At 36.9% G+C, this 24,241-nt stretch overlaps 1 protein-coding gene across 1 annotated transcript in view; it reads left to right on the top strand.

Annotated features, from left to right (window-relative positions):
* Positions 1-1,892: 1,892 nt before the first annotated feature.
* LOC120422173 (fatty acyl-CoA reductase wat-like) overlaps positions 1,893-24,241 on the top strand; it is a 68,973-nt gene continuing 46,624 nt past the window's right edge. Inside the window, exons 1-2 of the mRNA XM_039585549.2 lie at positions 1,893-2,249; positions 10,968-11,511. Coding sequence (XP_039441483.1) covers positions 11,238-11,511 — 274 coding nt within the window. The 5' untranslated portion in view covers positions 1,893-2,249; positions 10,968-11,237. The remainder of the gene's footprint in view (positions 2,250-10,967; positions 11,512-24,241) is intronic.

The raw sequence follows: 24,241 nt of genomic DNA, 5'->3' as shown, positions 1-24,241 counted from the left end.
TCCTGAAGTTTGGTTGAAGTTGGTTGCTGGAGTCCCGAGTTATAATTACAAATGTTTACGGTAGTCTAACTTGTACGTGCGTCAAACGCGTTCTGACCTGAAATCCCTTTGGCCAGTTATCGCACTTACATCAATTTTCAGGGAGTGACAAGATAGCACGACAGGATTGAAATCGAATTTTGGGGATCTGTGAAGGTCAACAGGTGAGGCATTGTGAGCTGCACAAAATGGCTTTCTCAACTCAATTTGGCCCAAAATGCACGTGCGACAAGTTAGCGAGAAGTTAATAAATGACAAGAAGAGTGCTAGGCGTAATCTAACCTACACTCAAACGTCGGTCGCATGATTGTGATGCATGGCGGCATGAAAGTATATCAGAATCTGCATGAAAACTGTCCTCATGCATTTTTTTGAGATATAGGGGTATGACATTTTTGCCCGTTACCGACAATTATCGACATTGCCGACGGCTTTTTGGTTGTATTTCACAAAAAAAAACCCTTAACAGAACGAGGATTGAACCACCAACTTCTTGGTTATTGATCCGACACGCTACCACCGCGCCATGGACGCTTGATGAAATGTGAGTGAAAGAGCACCAACATATTTTTCTCTCTGGAGTGTTGCTCGGGAACGGGCCAGCATTATATGTGTTAGTGAGAACTGCAGATCGCTGAAATTTTTACACGCGGGCAAAAATGACCTACGGGCTTGCTGCAAAAAATGTCATAAAATGTGACATTTTCTGCAGCAAATCCACTGTTGCAGATTTTGAGATATATTTTTCCTTTGGGTGCACCCAACCGGCGGTCGCATGATTTTGATGCATGGCAGCATGAAAGTATATCAGAATCTGCATGAAAACTGTCCTCATGCATTTTTTGCGATATAGGGGTATGACATTTTTGCCCGTTACCGACAATTATCGACATTACCGACGGCAGATTGATTGTATTGCAGAAAAAAAACCTTAACAGAACGAGGATTGAACCATCAACTTCTAGGTTGCTGATCCGACACGCTACCACCGCGCCATGGACGCTTGATGAATGGTGAGGGACAGAGCGCGAACATAATGTTCTCTCTAGATTGTTGCTCGGGGACGCGCCAGCATTCTATGTGTTGGTGAGAACTGCAGATCGCTGACGTGTTTACACGCGGGCAAAAATGATCTATGGGCTTGCTGCAAAAAATGTAATAAAATATAACATTTTCTGCAGCAAATTCACTGTTGCAGATTTTGAGATATTTTTTTCGTTTGGGTGTATGTTTTTTATTTCACCAAAAGTGCAGAAAATCGCTGGCAACAATGTCTACGGCACATTCTGAAATGCCGCGCGGCGTGTATTTTTGAGAGAAACGGACAATAGCAGCGTTATGTTTGTTTAGTCACCAGACATTTTCACTCAAGCTTAATCTAATGTCCGTTAAAGATCCCTGATGTCACGCGGTACACGCGGTACTCCATCAACCACGCGGTTTGACGTCGTAGTTCTATCCGAACATCTCGCTCTCACACAGCATCGGCGTCATCCTAGAGAAACTCACGCAGATGCTTGATAAAACCACGCGTATCGGATGCTGCCCTCGGAACTCATCTCCCCGTGAGTTCCCAACCGATCTTTAGCGCGCGCGCACGCGCTCGCTCTCTCACTCACGATCGACCATCGATCGTGCGGCGTCGCGACGCTCTCCTCGCGCGCATTCGGGCCCGTATACACCTCGCTTCGCCACGCTCTAATTGGATCAGGTTGACCGTCAACGTCGCGCGCGAGAGCAGCCCGTAATTTTCGGCAATGTTCCGAACCCATACTCGCAGTATACGGATCAGTGGCTGCGTCAGTTCGTGATCGACACTCGATCAGATCGGTTCAGGATTCTGCTTGAAGTCGACGTCACCAGCGGAGAAGAAAAAAAAACGCCGCTAATCTAATCAACTTCCGCTCACACCTGTGTGGCTGCGTGTGCGTGTGTGTGCGCGAGCCGGTGTGATATTTCGTATAAGATCCGGTGGTGGGAGTGCCATTCTAGACAGTTGGTCTTTGACGGTGAAGCAAGCAAGTGGTTCTAAGTGAAGATCGAATTTTCCTAACGTTTTTGGTCGTTTGGTGTGTGATTTTCAGTCGGTGATTCCGTTTGACATACGGAGGCACAAGCGAATCTGTGAATTTTCTGTGAACTTTGGTGGCGATTTTGGACTTTTTGAGTGATTATTTGACCAGTCAAGGAAGTGCTAAACATTAATCAAGGTAAAAACCGAGGAAAAAGTTACAACGTAGTTACAGCAGGTTGAAACCGTTAAATGGACATTAAGTTTGAAATTTGAATAATCGCAAATCGTATTTGTCTATAAATCAAAATTTGTGATAAAAGTGAAATGAAGAGGACATTTGCCAAGATTTATGTGCCAACGTTTTCAAATGTTTTTCAAAGCAATCATTAATGATGAAGAGTGGAGTGATGGCAGCGTTTGATCATTTTAAATCTGTGGGGAAGAATTTGAAATCAGAGACGGATAAAGAGTAGTAAACTTGATTTAATATCACTTTATTATCATATTTATACATGATTATTTATTGAGAAGAAGTGATTCAAGAAAAAAAGTAAACAACAACAATTGTTAAGCATTGTTGAACAATCATTTGTGTTTTGAAGATAACTTTGAAGAAAACTAGTATTAAATGTTATAAATATTTATATCTTTTTTTTTCTCATTATTGAAGAATATTTAAGAAATAACAATTCTAGCTTGAAATAATAAGCAATGCAATAAAACCAATTCAGTAAAAAGATATGGTAGAGGATTTGTAATTTGTGTATCTTATTTCAATATTTGCATTAATATTTTATAGTTTCTGATAGCTTAAAATTTAAAAAAATGCGCTCAACCAAAGAATAAAATCAAAAAAAAAACTAAACCAGTAAAGAAATAAACGTACACACACCGAATTCTGATGTTCAGTTTCAGTGAATATTTACTAAAAAAAATGGTGTGGACCTGTCCAACTTTACCGAAATTTTAGTAGATTTTAATTGACTGAGTGCAGATTTTATTAAATTTAACTGAATTCCGTAACAAAAGTTTGTTGTGGGTTGATGTTTTTTTCACGAGAACAAAAATTACGAAAGTCCATACATTTTTGGCAGGTTGCTCAAACGAAACCATTACAACGTTTTTGCCTAGGTATTTAAAAACGTGGGTTTTATAGAAAACCTAGATGTATGGGTATCAAAAGATCGGAAATGTTATACCCTTTCCGATGCCACATCGTGGACCGGTTCGGATGCCGGCGGATTTTCCGACGACGTAATTCCGGGCTTCCAACGAAAAATCAACCCCCAAAACGGTGTAACACCCACTCCAAAATGTTTATTTAGCAATTCTATGGTAATATATTGACATTTAGTTTAATTAAAAGTTTTCAAAATTAAGTTTAGATAAGTTTTATATAGAATTTCCAGAGTTATATAAACTTTTATACTGAGTAGTTAGTAAACTTTATATTGAATCCAAATATTTTTTTTAATCAGTCAAGGATGCCTATTTGGAGTTCGTAGACTGGATTTATGGTGATTTATCAACAAATAACTTTATTTGTGTTAATTTTTTGAAAGATGTACAAACTTTTTTTAAACCTTTTTTGATTTTTGTAATAGTATTTGTTATATAACTTTTTATAGAAATCATCTTTTCACGAGCATTTTGTAGCAAAATGTTCGGCATGAGTATCTGAACAAAACGTAATACTAGGTTTCTGTTAAAATTTAAATTGTTTACATGTTTTATCACAATATGTGCATAGTGCCCAAGGGGTGTAAAAACTTTTTTACATACTGTAATATGTACATGTACATGTACATGTACATATGTATATGTATATTTTTCATAGTTAGTGTATCTAAATACTAGGCACCTCTTCTCATTTTATTTGAAAATGAAATGTTTTGTAAAAAGTGAACTACAGTTTTTGATTAAAAAAATAGTTTTTGGTTACAGAGAAACAAAGAGACTTTATAAAAGTGTTGAAAATAAAGTTTAAAATCATAGAACACAATTGTAAGCACCATTAAAAGTTTGACAAAATTGCCAAATATCAATAAACTTATGAAAAAAAATTAAAATTTGCCTCTATTAGATATAATATTTATATATAAAAAGCCGTGTACCATGTATTCAACAGATTACAATCGATTTTACAATTAGTTTAAAGAGCTATTTTGGGGAATTTTTTAAGAAAGGAAGGGGACAAAAACTTGAAATAAACTTTACAATGATTTATTCATGATAAATATCCTATTCCAATCAATTTTGATACATTGTTCCGATATTTTATTTCTAGCTTGGAACGGAAAATTTAGTTTCTTTTTGTCAAACTTAACATACTTTGTGATTAACTGGTTTATATTTGTTTTTGTGTGTATACATTTTGCTAAGATTGTCATTTTTTAGATTGAATTTTAAAATGATATTTTCATAGATTTATATGTATTAAATATATTAAATAAATTGTCTGCACAAGAAAATATTCACATGAAAGTCAATCAATTCATGATTTTTTTATTATCAATGGATGCTTACACAAGTAATTTGAAGTTTAAAGCATAAAATAGAGCAATAAAGCTTTTGAACAAGTTATTTTCAAAATTCTAGTTTAAAATATTATGCTACATTTTTAAATTCCATTGTTAAGCAACTAAATTTAAAAAGAAACTTAAACAATAACCATGTTATGCATAACATTGTCATCTTTCAATAGTTCTAAAAATTAAATTGTTCTGAACATTACACAGAAAAAAGAGTTGCTTTTAACATAAATTCACTCTCTGTTTGCTTATTAATTATTTTATATGACTTTTTCAGACTATTTCAGAATAATATCAAACGTGATAAAAATTGAAAATCTTTAGATAAGAAAATACACTAAACTTACTAAATGTAGTTGATCCTCTGGTTTGGACACCTTTCTGAAGAAACATTGATTTGTAGTTATTCACAGTTTTGGCCTGCTGTGCTCTGTAAGCTTTGTGAGAAAACAAAACGGATTGCGTGGTTTAGTGAAGCAAACAATCCAGATAGTATCCATTTACTTGAACTGATCTTTTTCTTATCATGATGCTACTTATCTCAACGAATTGCTGATACACTATTAGTTATAATTCAATGTACACAGTTAAAATCAAAGTTAAATTTTGTCTGAATCTATAATATTAAAAAAAAAAAGTTGCAGAGCTTAAATGAAATTTTAATATGCCTCTACATTTAAATTACATCAAATCAGAGGTAAATTCATACCTTTTTGGGTGTGCACTTATTCACTGTGTATTTATAGTTTCATCTAACGTTGTAAAAAAAAATTAACGTTGAAATTGAGGAAAAACTCATTTTTAAGCTAGGGTTAGGAACAACTAATTCCATCTGAAAAAAAAAATATTTTTTTTATCCTGAATCACCACGCGCCTCCATTTCGAATGTGGCTTGAAGATATTAACACATCCATGCCAGATTAGAAGCTTGTAGCAGCGTTGTTGCTTCCTCAAGAGTGGCCACTTTGTCGCGCACACCACGTGAAATATCTGCCCAAGAGCAACGACAGCGACAAGCCTACCCCACTTGGGCGGTATGCTTTTCTTTGTGTCACTGTCACACTAGGGTGGTCGGGATTTTTGACACATCTTTTTGATTAATAATCGGTAAATCATATGGCCACACTTCACCAAATATAATTTTCAAACTGGAAATTACAACTTTGTCGAAGAACAAAAACCGATACGCAATGAACTTGAAGTAGCATAGATTTTCTCTAGTCACCCTTCTGTCACTGTCATATATTTATCGAGTGGTGTTGCCAAAGGTTGAACCGAAGTGGTCCACCGAGATATCTGTCAGCCGGTGTAGAAATATCACTTGAATGGCGGTGACAGTTCACCCTGGTGGTGGTTGTGGGACTGTTTGTACTTTTTACATAATCAATATTTTTGCACGGTTGTGTGTGTGTTTGTGCAAGTACCACCCCTAGAGAGGTTGTGTGCCCCCCTCAGGGGAGGTTCGATTGCTCAACAGCACAGTACACGACCACCACTAGTCGGAGATATGCCTACCTTGAGAAGGAGAAATGGACGACTCTTTTTGGTTTAGCGAACAGCTGATACAGCAAACTGGTATCGCTGAGAAATGGGCCAAAGAGCGTAGTTCAAGTTTAGCACATGCTAGCGAAATGGTCCTAATTTGTTACGCATATCAACTAGTGTGACTTGTTTTTGGTTGATCTTGAAGCATACAGTTTGTTTTCATTTAAAATAGGATTTTGTATGATATGTTTTGTTTGGGATCTACAACAGTGAATTTGTTTACCGTAAGATCCTGTTATGATTTATTTATAGTTTGGTTGAGTTTACTACAAGTTATTTTTGCATAATTTAGTGCGTCTCTGTTTAAGGTAGACAAAACACGTGGTTAACAGCTACCAATACGAAAATGAAGACGACATCAAACCTTTGTAGCTTAACTTTTATAGCTTGAAAATCTGCCTACGTCGTGGCAAATGTTTTATAGCCCTTCTTCTTCAATATTCATAAAAAAGGGTTCCGCCTTAAGCTATTGTCATATCCAAAGAAAATGTATCAGACAATTCAATCGTTCAAGTCTCCAAAATCCAACAGAATTTCCGCAATCCTTGACCCTGTCCAAACTATTCAGAGCAGTTCAAACATAAATTGTCATCCAAAATTTGACGAACCAAACCTGGGGACATCGATCAAAGTTCGGGCCTTTTGTCTTCCAGTGATTCGTGTCCAACGATAACCTGCAGAGTTTGACATGAAACCGTTTTTTTTTTTTTTGCGTTAAACCAGTTTCATGTCAAGTCCTAGGTTTCAAATTTTAAATCTGCAAACCCACCGGTGGTGCTGGTACAACCGGTCACCTCCTCAGCACACGAGTGTCCTTGACCGTGGCAGGATAATAAATGAATAAAGTTCGCGATTTGCTTCGAGACTCGTTATATTTCATTGTCTTTTTAATCTTATAAGAACAGCAAAAAAAAACGGAAAAGTGCAAACCTGATTGATTTGGGATCCAATTAAGAACAATTGAACAAAGGGAGTACTAAATTTTTAGGGAGACATCGTTGTAAATCAAGCCTATTGATTTATAACGAGGTAATTAAGCATTTGAAGTTTTTCTCTCTGTTTTGCAAGGATTGGATTTGGGAAAGAACGGCTGAAACAATTTGCGCCATAATGAGACTGCCTGGAACGGACATCGAATTCTACCATAATGAACTCTTTTTTTGTGTTGTTGTTTGTTAGTTATGGTTAACACATGGCAAGAAGTATTGCTTTGGTCATGATTGTAAATCATTCTTGCTTAAGAACAAATTATTTATGGTTTCTGATCGGAGTTGTTTTCCTGTTGAGCAATTCTCTACAAAATCGGTCTTTTTTCTTAAATTTTAATTTTTGTATTTTTTAATCCGACTGAAACTTTTTTGGTGTCTTCGGTATGCCCAAAGAAGCCATTTTGCATTATTAGTTTGTCCATATAATTTTCCATACAAATTTGGCAGCTGTCCATACAAAAACGATGTATGAAAATTCAAAAATCTGTATCTTTTGAAGGAATTTTTTGATCGATTTGGTGTCTTCGGCAAAGTTGTAGGTATGGATACGGACTACACTGGAAAAAAATGATGCACGGTAAAAAAAATTTGGTGATTTTTTTATTTAACTTTTTATCACTAAAACTTGATTTGCAAAAAAACACTATTTTTAATTTTTTTTATTTTTTGATATGTTTTAGAGGACATGAAAAGGCCAACTTTTCAGAAATTTCCAGGTTGTGCAAAAAATCATTGACCGAGTTATGAATTTTTTAATCAATACTGATTTTTTCAAAAAATCAAAATTTTGGTCGCAAAAATTTTTCAACTTAATTTTTCGATGTGAAATCAAATTTTCAATCAAAAAGTACATTAGTGAAATTTTGATAAAGTGCACCGTTTTCAAGTTATAGCCATATTTAAGTGACTTTTTTGAAAATAGTCGCAGTTTTTCATTTTTTAAAATTAGTGCACAAGTTTGCCCACTTTTGAAAAAAATATTTTTGAAAAGCTGAGAAAATTCTCTATATTTTGCTTCTTTGGACTTTGTTGATACGACCTTTAGTTGCTGAGATATTGCAATGCAAAGGTTTAAAAACAGGAAAATTGATGTTTTCTAAGTCTCACCCTAACAGCCCACCATTTTTCGATGTCGATATCTCAGCAACTAATGGTCCGATTTTCAATGTTAAAATATGAAACATGTGTGAAATTTCCGATCTTTTCGAAAACAATATTTTCAAAATTTTCAAATCAAGACTAACATTTTAAATGGGCGATATATTGAATGTTTGGCCCCTTTGAAATTTTAGTATTGATTTGAAAATTTTGAAAATATTGTTTTCGAAAAGATCGGAAAATTTCACAAATGTTTCATATTTTAACATTAAAAATCGGACCATTAGTTGCTGAGATATCGACATTGAAAAATGGTGGGCTGTTTGGGTGAGACTTAGAAAACATCAATTTTCCTGTTTTTAAACCATTGCATTGCAATATCTCAGCAACTAAAGGTCGTATCAACAAAGTCCAAAGAAGCAAAATATAGAGAATTTTCTCAGCTTTTCAAAAATATTTTTTTCAAATGTGGGCAAACATGTGCACTAATTAATAAAATGAAAAAATTGCGACTATTTTCAAAAAAGTCACTTAAATATGGCTATAACTTGAAAACGGTGCACTTTATCAAAATTTCACTAATGTACTTTTTGATTGCAAATTCAATTTTACATCGAAAAATAACGTTGAAAAAATTTTGCGACCAAAATTTCGATTTTTTGAAAAAATCAGTATTGATTAAAAAATTCATAACTCGGTCAATGATTTTTTGCACAACCTGGAAATTTCTGAAAAGTTGGCATTTTATGTCCTCTAAAACATATTAAAAAATAAATAAAAAATAAAAATAGTGTTTTTTTTGCAAATCAAGTTTTAGTGATAAAAATTTAAATAAAAAAATCACCAAATTTGTTTTACCGTGCATCATTTTTTTCCAGTGTAGTCCGTATCCATACCTACAACTTTGCCCAAGACACCAAATCGATCAAAAAATTCCTTCAAAAGATACAGATTTTTGAATTTTCATACATCGTTTTTGTATGGACAGCTGCCAAATTTGTATGGAAAATTATATGGACAAACTAATGATGCAAAATGGCTTCTTTGGGCATACCGAAGGCACCAAAAAAGTTTCAGTCGGATTAAAAAATACAAAAAAAATCGAATGACCGAAATCCTAGAGAACTGCTCTGTTAATGAATTTTAATTGCATCGAAAAGCAAATCAAAAGTAACTATTTTGGTTCACAATTACAACAGTGGTTCATAGTGACGTGAAATTAAATAAAAGCTGGTTGATTTAAATTTTTACAAGAACTTATCTGCAGTTTCACAAAAAATATCAGAAAAATATTATGAGCTTTTTCTTTATTTGTAGATACTTTAAAAAAAATAGAAATGTCAATAAAATTTAAAAAAAAATCATCATATTTCAAAACAAGTTCCAAAATTGAGATTATATGATAAATAAACTGTCAATCGTAAATGAAAATAGTTCACCGAAAAAACTAATTATAACCCAGATTTCAAGTGTCTTTAAACGTCTCAATCGTCATCTTGTGTTTTGACATGTTTTGATGTGCCTCAAACGTGTATCAAGCTCCTCAAGCATATCAAGTACAATCGAACGCATCAAGTGTCTTCATATTTTTTTCAGCGTCTTGAGCATCTTCTAGTATTTTTGAGTGTCCTTAACTTTCAGAAGCATTTTCAAGCATTCTTAATCGATTTAAGCGTTTTTTAGTGTCTTATAGCATCACACGCGTCTTAAAGTATGTTTAAGAAACTCCAGCGTCTGCTAGTGTCTCTAATTTCTTTAAGTGCCTCAAGCGCCTAAGGTGCCTTTAAGCGTCTCAAGTGTCTTCTAGAAGTTTTCAAGTTTCCTTAACCATTTTAAGTATCTTCTGTTGTACACTCAAGTGTCTCAGATATCTTCAAGTGTCTGAAGTGTTTTCAAGTAAATTTAAGCGTCTCAACTTTCTTGAAGTGACCAGAGGTGTCTCAAATGTCCTTTAGTCTCTTCAAGTGTCTATAAGTGATCTAAGCGCTCCAAGTGTATTTGTTTTTCCTATTGGCCTCAACCGTCTCGAGCGCCTTCAATTGACCATCTCAAATGTCTTTAAGTGTCTTTAGGCGTCTCAAGCGTCTTCGGGTAACAATTATCTTAAGGCGCCCCAAATTTCTGAGCGTCTCAAGCGTCTTCAAATGTAGTTAAGTGCCTCAAACTTGTTTTCCAGCTTCTCAAGTCTCTCAAATATCGTAAAGTGTCCCAATTGTCATTGTGTTCTTAGCCGTCTTAAGCATCTTCAAGTATGATTAAGCGTCTCCATGCGACTTTAAGAAACCCAAGTGGCTTCAATTATGTTTTTTGCATCTTCTAGTATATTCAGGATTCGTAGCTCTAAGGCGTCTAAGGCGTCTTCAACTGCCTCAAGTATCAAACCTCTTCTAATAACTTCTAGAAACCCTGAGCGTCTCAATCCTCTTAAGATTCTTTTAAGCGATTTAATGAGCTTTGATAAGTTTAACCGTCTTCAACAATCAATATGCCATATAAATGTTAATAAATGACTTAGATATCATAGTGTGAAAAATATTCCAAAAAAATGTCAAACCATAATCTTTAATAAAACAAATTATTTCGATTTATTTCAACCAAACAAACCCATCTCTGGCACCGATTTCAAACACCACAACCGAATACCACATGAAAATTAACCAAAATGACGGTTAACTAACTCCCCGTCCATTACTGATGCAGTAATCTGAAAATTATACCTAATTATCACAATTTTCTTCTTCTACCCTGCAGCGATTCCTCTACGTTGACGTCACTTCAACGCACTCCCAGCTGATCGCGAACCTCGCTGTAGGTTAGGGTGCAATACGGTGCTGCTCGTGTTTGTTCAGCGCAATGAAGCAAACCCAAATTCGGAGCAATTACCTGTATTAGTAGAAAATTAGTTGGAAAAGTAGTGAGCGGCGTCCAAAAAAAAAGTGGTAGTGATTCTGAGTGAACGTCTCGAACGTGCAAGTGAAGAAGGTTTTCCCTGAAAAAAAAGATAGTGTTTGTGAAGCCAAAATGACCGTAGCGTCCCTGCAGCAAGAGGTGCTGAACCAGTCGGCACCGTCCGCCCCGGAGACGGAACTTCCGGCCAGCCCCAGTGCCGGCGGAGGTGGTGGCGGTGGCGGCGGCGGCGGCAGCACCTCTAGCGCCACCCCGCTGGTGGTGCCCACGGCGGAACCCATCGTCATCGACAGTCCGGCCGCGGTCGACCTGAAGCTGACCGAGATTCAGCAGTTTTACGACCGGTGCAACGTGTTCATAACGGGCGGAACCGGATTTTTGGGCAAAAGTGAGTATGCAACGTGACTGGGGAGCTATGCGCGAGATTATCACGTAACATCTAGAGTGGAACCAGTTTTTTTGTGTCACCGACGGTTATGTTTTTAGGGGGGTTGACCCTGAAGGAGGTTGTTTTCACTTTCGAAGCGGTTTTTGGAATGCTAACGTTGGGGGTTGCTGCAGAATAGTCTAGAATTTGAACTGCTCCAAACAATTTAAAAAATATTTGAAATAAAGATCTCGTAGCTGTTCGAAACACAACAACAAGTAATATTCAAGTAGCTTCAAGCACCTGAAGCGTCTTCGAGCATCCTTAAGCAAAATTGCATTTTATGAAGCGACTTTCACCTTTTTTTAGTTTCTTCAAGTGTCCTTAAGAGTCTTAAGCGTCTTTTAGTGTCTTTAGAATCTTAAGCTTATTAAATATTGTAAGCGTCTCAAGCGTCTTCAAGCGTCTTAAGTATCTTTATGCGTCTCAAGTGTCCAAAGAATTTTGAAACTGCTTCTAGCGTCTTCGTCTGAATGTTTTGAAGCTCCTCAGGCGACTTCTGCCAAAACTTAACCAATTACCACCACAAATATGTACCATTTAAAAATGCAAAATTTTACCGCTTTATAACGTCAGCTGTTCTGACGACGGCAAACCCAAACCCCCCAAAAACAAAACAACAACAATAAATTAAAGCAAATTATTTAGTCGCGACGGAGTAAGTTCTTTGGTCGCCACTCGGGTTTGTTTTTCGCGGACATCAGTTTGTTTTAGCGCGATAAAGCTAAACACCGAACAATCTCCTCTTTTCCGGCACCACGAACGGTTGGAACGTAGACAGTGGAATTTTTTGAAAGTGAATGTACAGCATAGAGCTTGAATTAATAACATTTTGATACATTAATTAAATGTTTTGAAAAGATTTATTTAATTCTTGACATAGGGAAGTTTTGCTTGCTTAAATTACACGGCTCGCCACTTTAGAAGTAAAGAAAAAAACTACTTATTTTTCGTCGTGGTTTGTTAGAATTGAGCTCTTTGAAGCTGTACCAAAAGAATTTAATTTTAATTCATTTAAAAAACAAAAATTTCGCTAGGAATTGCGATGTAACGAAACCCTACACAGCAAAAAATCCGATGGTAAAATCGCATGCAATTTTTGCAAACACAAAAAAAAGTTGCAACCGACGGAATTCAAACCCAGTACCAAAAGTAAGGACTGGCGCCTTAGCCCACTCGGCCATCAGACTGATGAAAGGCTGAAAGGATAAACGCATATATGAGCTTGACATTTCGGTCAAGTAAGTTTCCCATACTGATGGGCTACATATTTCAGGGTTTTAAATCACATAAAATTGCATAAAATAATGCAATATTTATTTTACACCCAGGCCTTTTACACGCAGCTGGATTACATTTTTTTTAGCTGTGTAACGTACTTATGAAGTTAATCTGAAGAATTAAGACACTTAGTTCCTCAGATTGTTCACGAAGGTATACAAGTAATATGTTAGCAATTATTGCTGGGCTGAAAATCAACTAGAATTTGATTATCTAGATTAGAGCGGCTTCAAGGTGCCCAATTCTAACGGACCATAACGAAAAATAGGTAGTTATTAACAATGGCTTTCGAAATGTAAAGTTGAGTCGTTCAATATCAATGAGTTCAAATCACATTTTAAACCAAATATAAAATAGGTAATGATGAAAAATTGATGTTAAGGCCATACGAAAACTGAAGGCATGTTTTGAAAATTTCGATGTTTCGACTGTAAAAAAAGTAAAAAAAACTGTTTCCGATAGTAAATCTTAAAGAAAAAAAATAGTTTAAAACGGAAATTTTTATACTGAAGCCCGACTTAGAGTCATAGAAATAAAAAAAAGAATTAATTTTGGAAACATACATCGGGCAAGAAATTTCAGAGAAAATATAGATATCTCGAAAAAATAATAAAATACAAATGCAGTATTTTTCCCATTTCTGAATTTTATCAAACAGTATCAATTTGTACTATTTCTAAAACTAGCACGTCAAAACGACAAATTTTATGGGCAGCATTACAATTTTAATATATCATTAGCATGTCCCAAAAAACACGATGTCGAAAAAAACAATGAGCTCCGTTCTCAAATGATATATTAATCATAACTCTTTCATACATGAAAACATTGGAAAAAATCGTTCTTATGTTAGCGTTTTTTGAAAAAAGTCCGTTTTTTCGACTTAATTAAAAAAACTATTCTGAGCTGAGATATTCCAGTTTTTGTGAAGATACTGAATTTTTTAGTATTTTTTTTTTTTGAAAACACGTAGCTTTGTAATTTTTTAATATTGCAGAAATTGCAGTTGTTTTTTAAATACGTAGTTTTGTGAAAATTTTCAGTTTTTCACAAAAAAAATATAACTCTCGGAAATTTTTTAAAAATTTCCGATCATTTGTTAACCATATTGTGAAAAACAGTTTTTTTTTCGAAAATGCGTAATTTTGTGAAAATTTTGAGTAATTAAAAAATATAATAACTTTCGAAATATATGAAAAAATACATATAAATCAAAATGGCTTATTATTTTCGAAATGTATAAAAAAAATCCCAATCATTTAATACCCTATTGCAAAAAAAAACAAATGTTCTAGCATTTTTAAAAATTCGTAGTTTTGTTAAAATATTGAGTATTTCACAAAAAATAGTATGTGAAAAACTGATTTTTTTCTAAAATGCTCTAAAAAATGTATGGATTTGACCTTCTAAAACCTAGATTTTAGTTGCCCGGTAGCTTTTATGTCGAAAAATACGAGTTTTTACTTTCCTTTTTTTCAATCTTTTCTCTGAACACACTTTTTTATTAATCTGTGAGGATACATGCATCTTGTAGGAAATTTTCCGACGAAGATTTCTGTATAAGCAACTTTGATGTTTCATCAATTCTGAGCTGAGATATTCCAGTTTTTGTGAAGAAAGGATACTTCACTGAAACTTTTAGTATTTTTTCAATAATACGTAGCTTGTTGATTTTTTTTAATATTTGAAAAAAGTGTCCTTACTTTCGAAATGTATATAAAAATCTCGATCATTTAAAACTCATTTTGTAAAAAAAAACTAAAATTGTAGATTTTTATCAAAAAATACGTAGTTTTGTGAAAATTTTAAGTTTTTCAGAAAAAAAAATTAGGCCGTTGCAAATAGTTTTCAAAGTTTATGTCCCCCCCCCCCCCCTTCAAAATTGGTCTGAAAAATCAGGGGGCAAACATTTTTTTCCAAAAAACATCAAAATTTACATGAAAATACAAATCTAATCAACTGAAAACAATCTAAAATGCATTTTTATGCATTGATAATCATATTAAGCATGTTTGGGCTTGTTTAAAAATGTTTTGAATGTTTATAAAATTCCAATGTACAGCACCTCAAAAAAAATATTTTTCGAAAAAAATAAAATTTTCGTCAATATTTAGATATTTTGGAAACTAGTGATGGCAAAACAACTGGACAGGTGTATAATGCATTTTAAAACACTTTTTTCATTAAAATGTTGAAACCATGGCTCGTAATTTCTATTTTTATACTTTTTTTTTGCATTCATTTGTTAACCATATCTCGAGTTTTTTTTTTTTTTTTTTTTGAAAAGGTCCAATAAACTATTGTGTTTTATATGTTTATAGGACCTAATAAAAAAAAGTCTAGATTTTGTGAAAAACTGTTTTTCCGTAGTTTTGTGAAAACTTTGAGGATTTAAAAATGTATAATTACTTTCGAAATGTATGAAAAATCTCGATCAATTGATACCTATATTGTAAAAAACTAAAATTTTCACTATTTTATTCGAAAATACGTAGTTTTGTGATTTTTTAAATTTACATAGAAAATGGTTTATTATTTTCGAAATGTACAAAAAATCTCGATCATTTAATACCCATTTGGCATAAAAACAAAGGTTGTAGCAATTTTTCGAAAAATCATATTTTTGTGAAAATTTTGAATATTTCACAAAAAAATATTATTACTTTCGAAACGTTTGAAACATTTCCGATCATTTGATGACCATATTGTGAAAAACTTTTTTTTTATTTGTATTTTTTCAAAAATACGTAGTTTTGTGATAATTTGGAGTATTTTCAAAAAAAATATAATACTTTCGAAATGTATGAAAATCCCGATCATTTGATACCCATATTTTGAAAAACTGATTTTTTTTGTTCTAAAATAAGAAGTTTTGTGATTTTTTTAGTATTTAAAAAAAGTGTTATTACTTTCGAAATGTATATAAAAATCCCAATCATTTGATAACCCTGTTGTATAAAACTGACATTTAGAGTATTTTTTTCGAAAACTCGTAGTTTTGTGATTTTTTTAGTATTTTGAAAAATTTGCATTATTTCTTTCAATATTTCTGATAAAGTCTCGATCATTAACAAATGTAAATGTTACATGTTTCATATTTACACTTTTTTACTGTGTACTTTCCAAACCAAGTGTAGAACAGCTTCACACGGAACAGTCTTGCTTTCGCCGAAACTAAGTCTGTTTAAGTTTTGCAAAAAAGCCTCAAAGTGCACCGTCCTCACTTTTGGCAACAAAGTTGCCTTGTTGACAGCCACATCCCACCGTTCAGCATGTTTCGGACGCCCGGTCGCACCACCAACTCATAGGTTTCCGTTCCTCAACGTCAACATCAAAACAACCAAACTCGGCGCGAGTCGTCGTCGTCGTCCGCACAGCTTTTGGTGGGTTGGAATTTTCGATGTTGTAACCGTAGCGTTTGCACACACATCGCACTTCTTCGCCGAGTTCGCCTTTTGGAGCTCAAGGTCTCTGTCGCCGCGTCCGCGGACCGCTAACGTTCGATACTCCGAAGTGGCAGTGTGGTGGCGCACACATGGCATCGCATGGCGAAGTTGAGGTTAGGTTGTTGTGGCGAAATGTTTGCACTTCGAACGTAAACCCTCCGTTGCTGCGTTCAAGGTCAGTTCGCTGGTCCACCCCGGAGGGGGTGCTAATTCGGACGGGACTCATCGTTGAACGCGGGTTGGGCATAACTGGTTTGCTTATCACCTCGAACGCGTTGCTCTTGTACTTTTGTGTAATCAAGGTGTTGCGGGTGTTGAAGAGCTGGGATTATCCGATACAAAATGGTCAACAAAGTTCATGGAAGATCAAACGTTTCTCCGAATTCTCCAACAACCTTAAAACGAACCGTTCAGAATCCATGTTGCATAATTTTCTTCTGTGAACTTGAGATGTGTTTGCTGTGAAAGATACAGTTAAGTCGCGTCATCAGCGTGGATTCGAAAACAAACGTTCAACCCACCCAAAGTTTGTCTGTATTAGCATAGATTAACCGAAATTTACCCAAAGTTGCATTAGATTAGCTGGTTCCGAAACCCGTTACCCTCCACAAACAGATACAAGCCGAATTTCACCCGTTCAGGGCTGCAGCCTTAACAAAGTTCAAAGTCTGCGTTAGGAATCTTGATATGTGGTATTTGTGAAATAGTAGGGGCAGATGTCCGCTCTTAATTAGTAAACTTTGTCCTTTGGCAATTTTTTTAGCATTATTTTTATCTTGTTTTTTTATATTTATATCCGGACAAGACAATTGATTCTAACCGTTACATTCAGCTAAAGGTTATAAGGAAGCCAATTTGTTCGAACGCTCTTAGCACATTTAGCACACCCAAAGGAAAAATATATCTCAAAATCTGCAACAGTGGATTTGCTGCAGAAAATGTCACATTTTATAACATTTTTTGCGCCAAGCCCGTATAGTCAAGGCTAAAAACCCAAAAATAGCATGTCTAACGGCAAATCGTGTAACAGGCCAGGTTTTGATGGATCTAGGCTAAATCGACCCTGCTGAGTCCGAATATCGCGGTCACGAAGCCCGATTCCATAAGGGAAGCGAGATATTCAAGATGGCGACCAATATGGCGGCTATATAGAGAAGTTAACAATATCACAGTATAAAGGTTGTTCACGTGTCGATTTTAACTAATTTTGGGCCGCTGAACCCGAATATGGCCATGAAAATTTGTCACGGCAATCCAGCAGCGTGTAATCCAAGATGGCGTCCAATATGGCGAAGAGAGAATCTTCAAGTATTTTTAAACAACATGTAACAGGCTTGTGACCGATCAAATTTAACTAATTTGGGGTCGCCGAACCCAAATATGACCATGAAAATCGGTCACGGAGACCCAGTAGCGTGTAATCCAAGATGGCGCCCAATATGGCGAAGAGAGAATCTTCAAGTATTGTTAAACAACATGTAACAGGCTTGTGACCGATCAAATTTAACTAATTTGGGGTCGCTGAACCCGAATATGACCATGAAAATCGGTCACGGCGACCCAGTAGCGTGTAATCCAAGATGGCGTCCAATATGGCGAAAAGAGAATCTTCAAGTATTTTTAAACAACATGTAACAGGCTTGTGACCGATCAAATTTAACTAATTTGGGGTCGCCGAACCCGAATATGGCCATGAAAATCGGTCACGGCAATCCAGCAGCGTGTAATCCAAGATGGCGTCCAATATGGCGAAGAGAGAATCTTCAAGTATTTTTAAACAACATGTAACAGGCTTGTGACCGATCAAATTTAACTAATTTGGGGTCGCCGAACCCGAATATGACCATGAAAATCGGTCACGGAGACCCAGTAGCGTGTAATCCAAGATGGCGCCCAATATGGCGAATAATGAATCTTCAAGTATTTTTAAACAACATGTAACAGGCTTGTGACCGATCAAATTTAACTAATTTGGGGTCGCTGAACCCGAATATGACCATGAAAATCGGTCACGGTGACCCAGGAGCGTGTAATCAAAGATGGCGTCCAATATGGCGAAAAGAGAATCTTCAAGTATTTTTAAACAAGATGTAACAGGCTTGTGACCAGACATGCATCGGCACTATGAGCTCTTTTTAACGGCACTCAGCTTGTTATAGATGGCATTTTCGTTTAAAGCAATGTTATGTTTGTTGCTAGGTAAAAATCTCTTGATTTTGGCTTGAATAATGTGTAGAAAACATTGGTTCATAGGAAAACCCGATTTTAGCTATATGTTCATGTAAATGTTCTCTTAAGCTCTCAAGAAGAACTTCTTAAAAGCTCTTTGAGTGCAATTAAGAGTTCTTAACCTATATCTCGGTTGGGTTTCAAAATAATCTCTCAGGGTCTTCGGGAGCCTAAAAGACAAGCGTAATTAGCGTATTCTAATCACTGGCACAACATGCTGGGTATCTTCTACGTGAAATGCCAAACAAGTTCTTCTAAAAGAGGAGTTAGAGCGGATGCATGTCTGCTTGTGACCGATCAAATTTAACTAATTTGGGATCGCCGAACCCGAATATGACCATGAAAATCGGTCACGGTGACCCAGTAGCGTGTAATCCAAGATGGCGTCCAATATGGCGAATAGTGAATCTTCAAGTATTTTTAAACAAGATGTAACAGGCTTGTGACCAATCAAATTTAACTAATTTGGGGTCGCTGAACCCGAATATGGCCATGAAAATCGGTCACGGCAATCCAGCAGCGTGTAATCCAAGATGGCGTCCAATATGGCGAAAAGAGAATCTTCAAGTATTTTTAAACAACATGTAACAGGCTTGTGACCGATCAAATTTAACTAATTTGGGGTCGCTGAACCCGAATATGGCCATGAAAATCGGTCACGGCAATCCAGCAGCGTGTAATCCAAGATGGCGTCCAATATGGCGAAGAGAGAATCTTCAAGTATTTTTAAACAACATGTAACAGGCTTGTGACCGATCAAATTTAACTAATTTGGGGTCGCCGAACCCGAATATGACCATGAAAATCGGTCACGGAGACCCAGTAGCGTGTAATCCAAGATGGCGCCCAATATGGCGAAGAGAGAATCTTCAAGTATTTTTAAACAACATGTAACAGGCTTGTGACCGATCAAATTTAACTAATTTGGGGTCGCTGAACCCGAATATGACCATGAAAATCGGTCACGGCGACCCAGTAGCGTGTAATCCAAGATGGCGTCCAATATGGCGAATAGTGAATCTTCAAGTATTTTTAAACAACATGTAACAGGCTTGTGACCGATCAAATTTAACTAATTTGGGGTCGCTGAACCCGAATATGACCATGAAAATCGGTCACGGTGACCCAGGAGCGTGTAATCCAAGATGGCGTCCAATATGGCGAAAAGAGAATCTTCAAGTATTTTTAAACAAGATGTAACAGGCTTGTGACCGATCAAATTTAACTAATTTGGGGTCGCCGAACCCGAATATGACCATGAAAATCGGTCACGGTGACCCAGTAGCGTGTAATCCAAGATGGCGTCCAATATGGCGAAGAGAGAATCTTCAAGTATTTTTAAACAACATGTAACAGGCTTGTGACCGATCAAATTTAACTAATTTGGGGTCGCTGAACCCGAATATGGCCATGAAAATCGGTCACGGCAATCCAGCAGCGTGTAATCCAAGATGGCGTCCAATATGGCGATGAGAGAATCTTCAAGTATTTTTAAACAACATGTAACAGGCTTGTGACCGATCAAATTTAACTAATTTGGGGTCGCCGAACCCGAATATGACCATGAAAATCGGTCACGGTGACCCAGTAGCGTGTAATCCAAGATGGCGTCCAATATGGCGAATAGTGAATCTTCAAGTATTTTTAAACAAGATGTAACAGGCTTGTGACCGATCGAATTTAACTAATTTGGGGTCGCTGAACCCGAATATGACCATGAAAATCGGTCACGGAGGCCCAGTAGCGTGTAATCCAAAATGGCGTCCAATATGGCGAATAGTGAATCTTCAAGTATTTTTAAACAACAACATAACAGGCTTGTGACCGATCAAATTTAACTAATTTGGGGTCGCTGAACCCGAATATGACCATGAAAATCGGTCACGGCGACCCAGGAGCGTGTAATCCAAGATGGCGTCCAATATGGCGAAGAGAGAATCTTCAAGTATTCGACGTCATCTTGGATTACACGCTCCTGGGTCACCGTGACAAGCCTGTTACATGTTGTTTAAAAATACTTGAAGATTCTCTCTTTGCCATATTGGACGCCATCTTGGATTACACGCTACTGGGTCGCCGTGACCGATTTTCATGGTCATATTCGGGTTCAGCGACCCCAAATTAGTTAAATTTGATCGGTCACAAGCCTGTTACATATTGTTTAAAAATACTTGAAGATTCTCTCTTCGCCATATTGGACGCCATCTTGGATTACACGCTCCTGGATCGCCGTGACCGATTTTCATGGTCATATTCGGGTTCAGCGACCCCAAATTAGTTAAATTTGATCGGTCACAAGCCTGTTACATGTTGTTTAAAAATACTTGAAGATTCTCTCTTCGCCATATTGGACGCCATCTTGGATTACACGCTACTGGGTCACCGTGACCGATTTTCATGGTCATATTCGGGTTCAGCGACCCCAAATTAGTTAAATTTGATTGGTCACAAGCCTGTTACATGTTGTTTAAACATACTTGAAGATTCTCTTTTCGCCATATTGGACGCCATCTTGGATTACACACTACTGGGTCGCCGTGACCGATTTTCATGGTCATATTCGGGTTCAGCGACCCCAAATTAGTTAAATTTGATCGGTCACAAGCCTGTTACATATTGTTTAAAAATACTTGAAGATTCTCTCTTCGCCATATTGGACGCCATCTTGGATTACACGCTCCTGGATCGCCGTGACCGATTTTCATGGTCATATTCGGGTTCAGCGACCCCAAATTAGTTAAATTTGATCGGTCACAAGCCTGTTACATGTTGTTTAAAAATACTTGAAGATTCTCTCTTCGCCATATTGGACGCCATCTTGGATTACACGCTACTGGGTCACCGTGACCGATTTTCATGGTCATATTCGGGTTCAGCGACCCCAAATTAGTTAAATTTGATTGGTCACAAGCCTGTTACATGTTGTTTAAAAATACTTGAAGATTCTCTCTTCGCCATATTGGACGCCATCTTGGATTACACGCTACTGGGTCGCCGTGACCGATTTTTCTGGTCATATTCGAGTTCAGCGACCCCAAATTAGTTAAATTTGATCGGTCACAAGCCTGTTACATGTTGTTTAAAAATACTTGAAGATTCACTATTCGCCTTATTGCACGCCATCTTGGATTACACGCTCCTGGATCACCGTGACCGATTTTCATGGTCATATTCGGGTTCAGCGACCCCAAATTAGTTAAATTTGATTGGTCACAAGCCTGTTACATGTTGTTTAAAAATACTTGAAGATTCTCTCTTCGCCATATTGGACGCCATCTTGGATTACACGCTACTGGGTCACCGTGACCGATTTTCATGGTCATATTCGGGTTCAGCGACCCCAAATTAGTTAAATTTGATCGGTCACAAGCAGGGATGGAATAATCGCAAACAAATCAATTTCGCTTGCGAACTTTCTTCACCCGCGAAAGAGAGAGGAGGCAGATCACGCAAAAGAAAATCGCTCCCGAAATTCTCCAAGAAAATCAATCTGCTGATGATTTTTTTTGTATTTCCTTGTCAGCACCACTTAATATTATTTATTTCACTTTGTTTACACACATTGCTCATCTACAAAATGTGTCAGGTCATTTTTTGACGTGTGACGTTACACTTGCAAGTGTAATAGTGAAAAGGATATTCCACCGAATAATCAAGGTGATGATTTATTTAGATTCTTTTTACCGATCTTTCGTGCGCGAGAGAGGAGAGCCATGCTCCTTTCGGATTTTTTCTCTTGATGAACGTCCAGAGATTTTCTTTTGATGATGATTATTCCATCGCTGGTCACAAGCCTGTTACATGTTGTTTAACAATACTTGAAGATTCTCTCTTCGCCATATTGGGCGCCATCTTGGATTACACGCTACTGGGTCTCCGTGACCGATTTTCATGGTCATATTTGGGTTCGGCGACCCCAAATTAGTTAAATTTGATCGGTCACAAGCCTGTTACATGTTGTTTAAAAATACTTGAAGATTCTCTCTTCGCCATATTGGACGCCATCTTGGATTACACGCTCCAGGATCGCCGTGACCGATTTTCATGGTCATATTCGGGTTCAGCGACCCCAAATTAGTTAAATTTGATCGGTCACAAGCCTGTTACATCTTGTTTAAAAATACTTGAAGATTCTCTCTTCGCCATATTGGACGCCATCTTGGATTACACGCTACTGGGTCTCCGTGACCGATTTTCATGGTCATATTCGGGTTCGGCGACCCCAAATTAGTTAAATTTGATCGGTCACAAGCCTGTTACATGTTGTTTAAAAATACTTGAAGATTCTCTCTTCGCCATATTGGACGCCATCTTGGATTACACGCTGCTGGATTGCCGTGACCGATTTTCATGGCCATATTCGGGTTCAGCGGCCCAAAATTAGTTAAAATCGACACGTGAACAACCTTTATACTGTGATATTGTTAACTTCTCTATATAGCCGCCATATTGGTCGCCATCTTGAATATCTCGCTTCCCTTAAGGAATTCGGCTTCGTGACCGCCATTTTCGGACTCAGCGGGGTCGATTTAGTCTAGATCCATCAAAACCTGGCCTGTTACATGATTTGCCGTTAGACACACGAAAATGAGCCCTTTTTCGATTTCGTGCCTTGACTAGTAGATCATTTTTGCCCGCGTGTAAACATTTCAGCGATCTGCAGTTCTCACCAACACATATAATGCTGGCCCGTCCCCGAGCAACACTCCAAAGAGAAGCATATGTTGGTGCTCTTTCAATCTCATTTCATCAAGCGTCCATGGCGCGGTGGTAGCGTGTCGGATCAATAACCAAGAAGTTGGTGGTTCAATCCTCGTTCTGTTAAGGTTTTTTTTTGTGAAATACAATCAAAAAGCCGTCGGTAATGTCGATAATTGTCGGTAACGGGCAAAAATGGCATACCCCTATATCGCAAAAAATGCATGAGGACAGTTTTCATGCAGATTCTGATATACTTTCATGCCGCCATGCATCACAATCATGCGACCGCCGGTTGGGTGCACGAACCCATTTGCAAATCAGAATAAAAAAAACCTGCTAATAACTCGCACCAGTCCTAAGGCTCGTTTTACACCCGCAAATGATCCATTGCAAATACGGATGCAGAATATTAAGTGCTCAAAAACCCGAAAAAAATCACCATATATTCATGACTTCCCCAAAATCCATTCAGTAAAACCCTCTTCATTCACACCTCGCCCGCTAAAGTTTTCTCGGAAACGTCGATCAGGCCAGACTTTTGGACGAGCCGACGAGTAATGAAATCTCTCGTTCGACGGCACCATTTTCCTGATGAAGACATCAGCGAATCGGATCCCCGTTCTGGTCCAGTCAGCGTCCGTTGTACCAGGCAATTGACACCTCTGCGCTTGATGCGATGATGCGAAAGTTGTACCTAACTCGTCATCGGGGTGTATTTGCTTGCGCGTTTCATTAGTTTGACAAACTAGTTGGGTAAAATTATGGACAAGTTGTCGCCAAGGATGAATTGTTTTATGAATGAATGGATTTTTTCAAAATAATTTTAACCTGCTGTTAAAGGGTTACATACATGAAGAAAATCACAAAATTTCATATTACAGAACTAAATCCACTTAAAAGAAGATTTTCCATCACTCCTGAAAGTTTCATGATGATACTTCATGATGGAACTGTGTAAGAGACGATTTATGCTCAAAATTTTGCTATGCGCATAGCGAACTGTCAACCTTGATGAGCGTTTTTCTCTGAACACC

The sequence above is a fragment of the Culex pipiens genome, chromosome 2, assembly GCF_016801865.2.
Source record: "Culex pipiens pallens isolate TS chromosome 2, TS_CPP_V2, whole genome shotgun sequence".
Lineage (NCBI taxonomy): Eukaryota > Metazoa > Arthropoda > Insecta > Diptera > Culicidae > Culex > Culex pipiens.
Note: the sequence above shows the minus strand (reverse complement) of the source record. Positions and strands in the feature narration are given on the sequence as shown.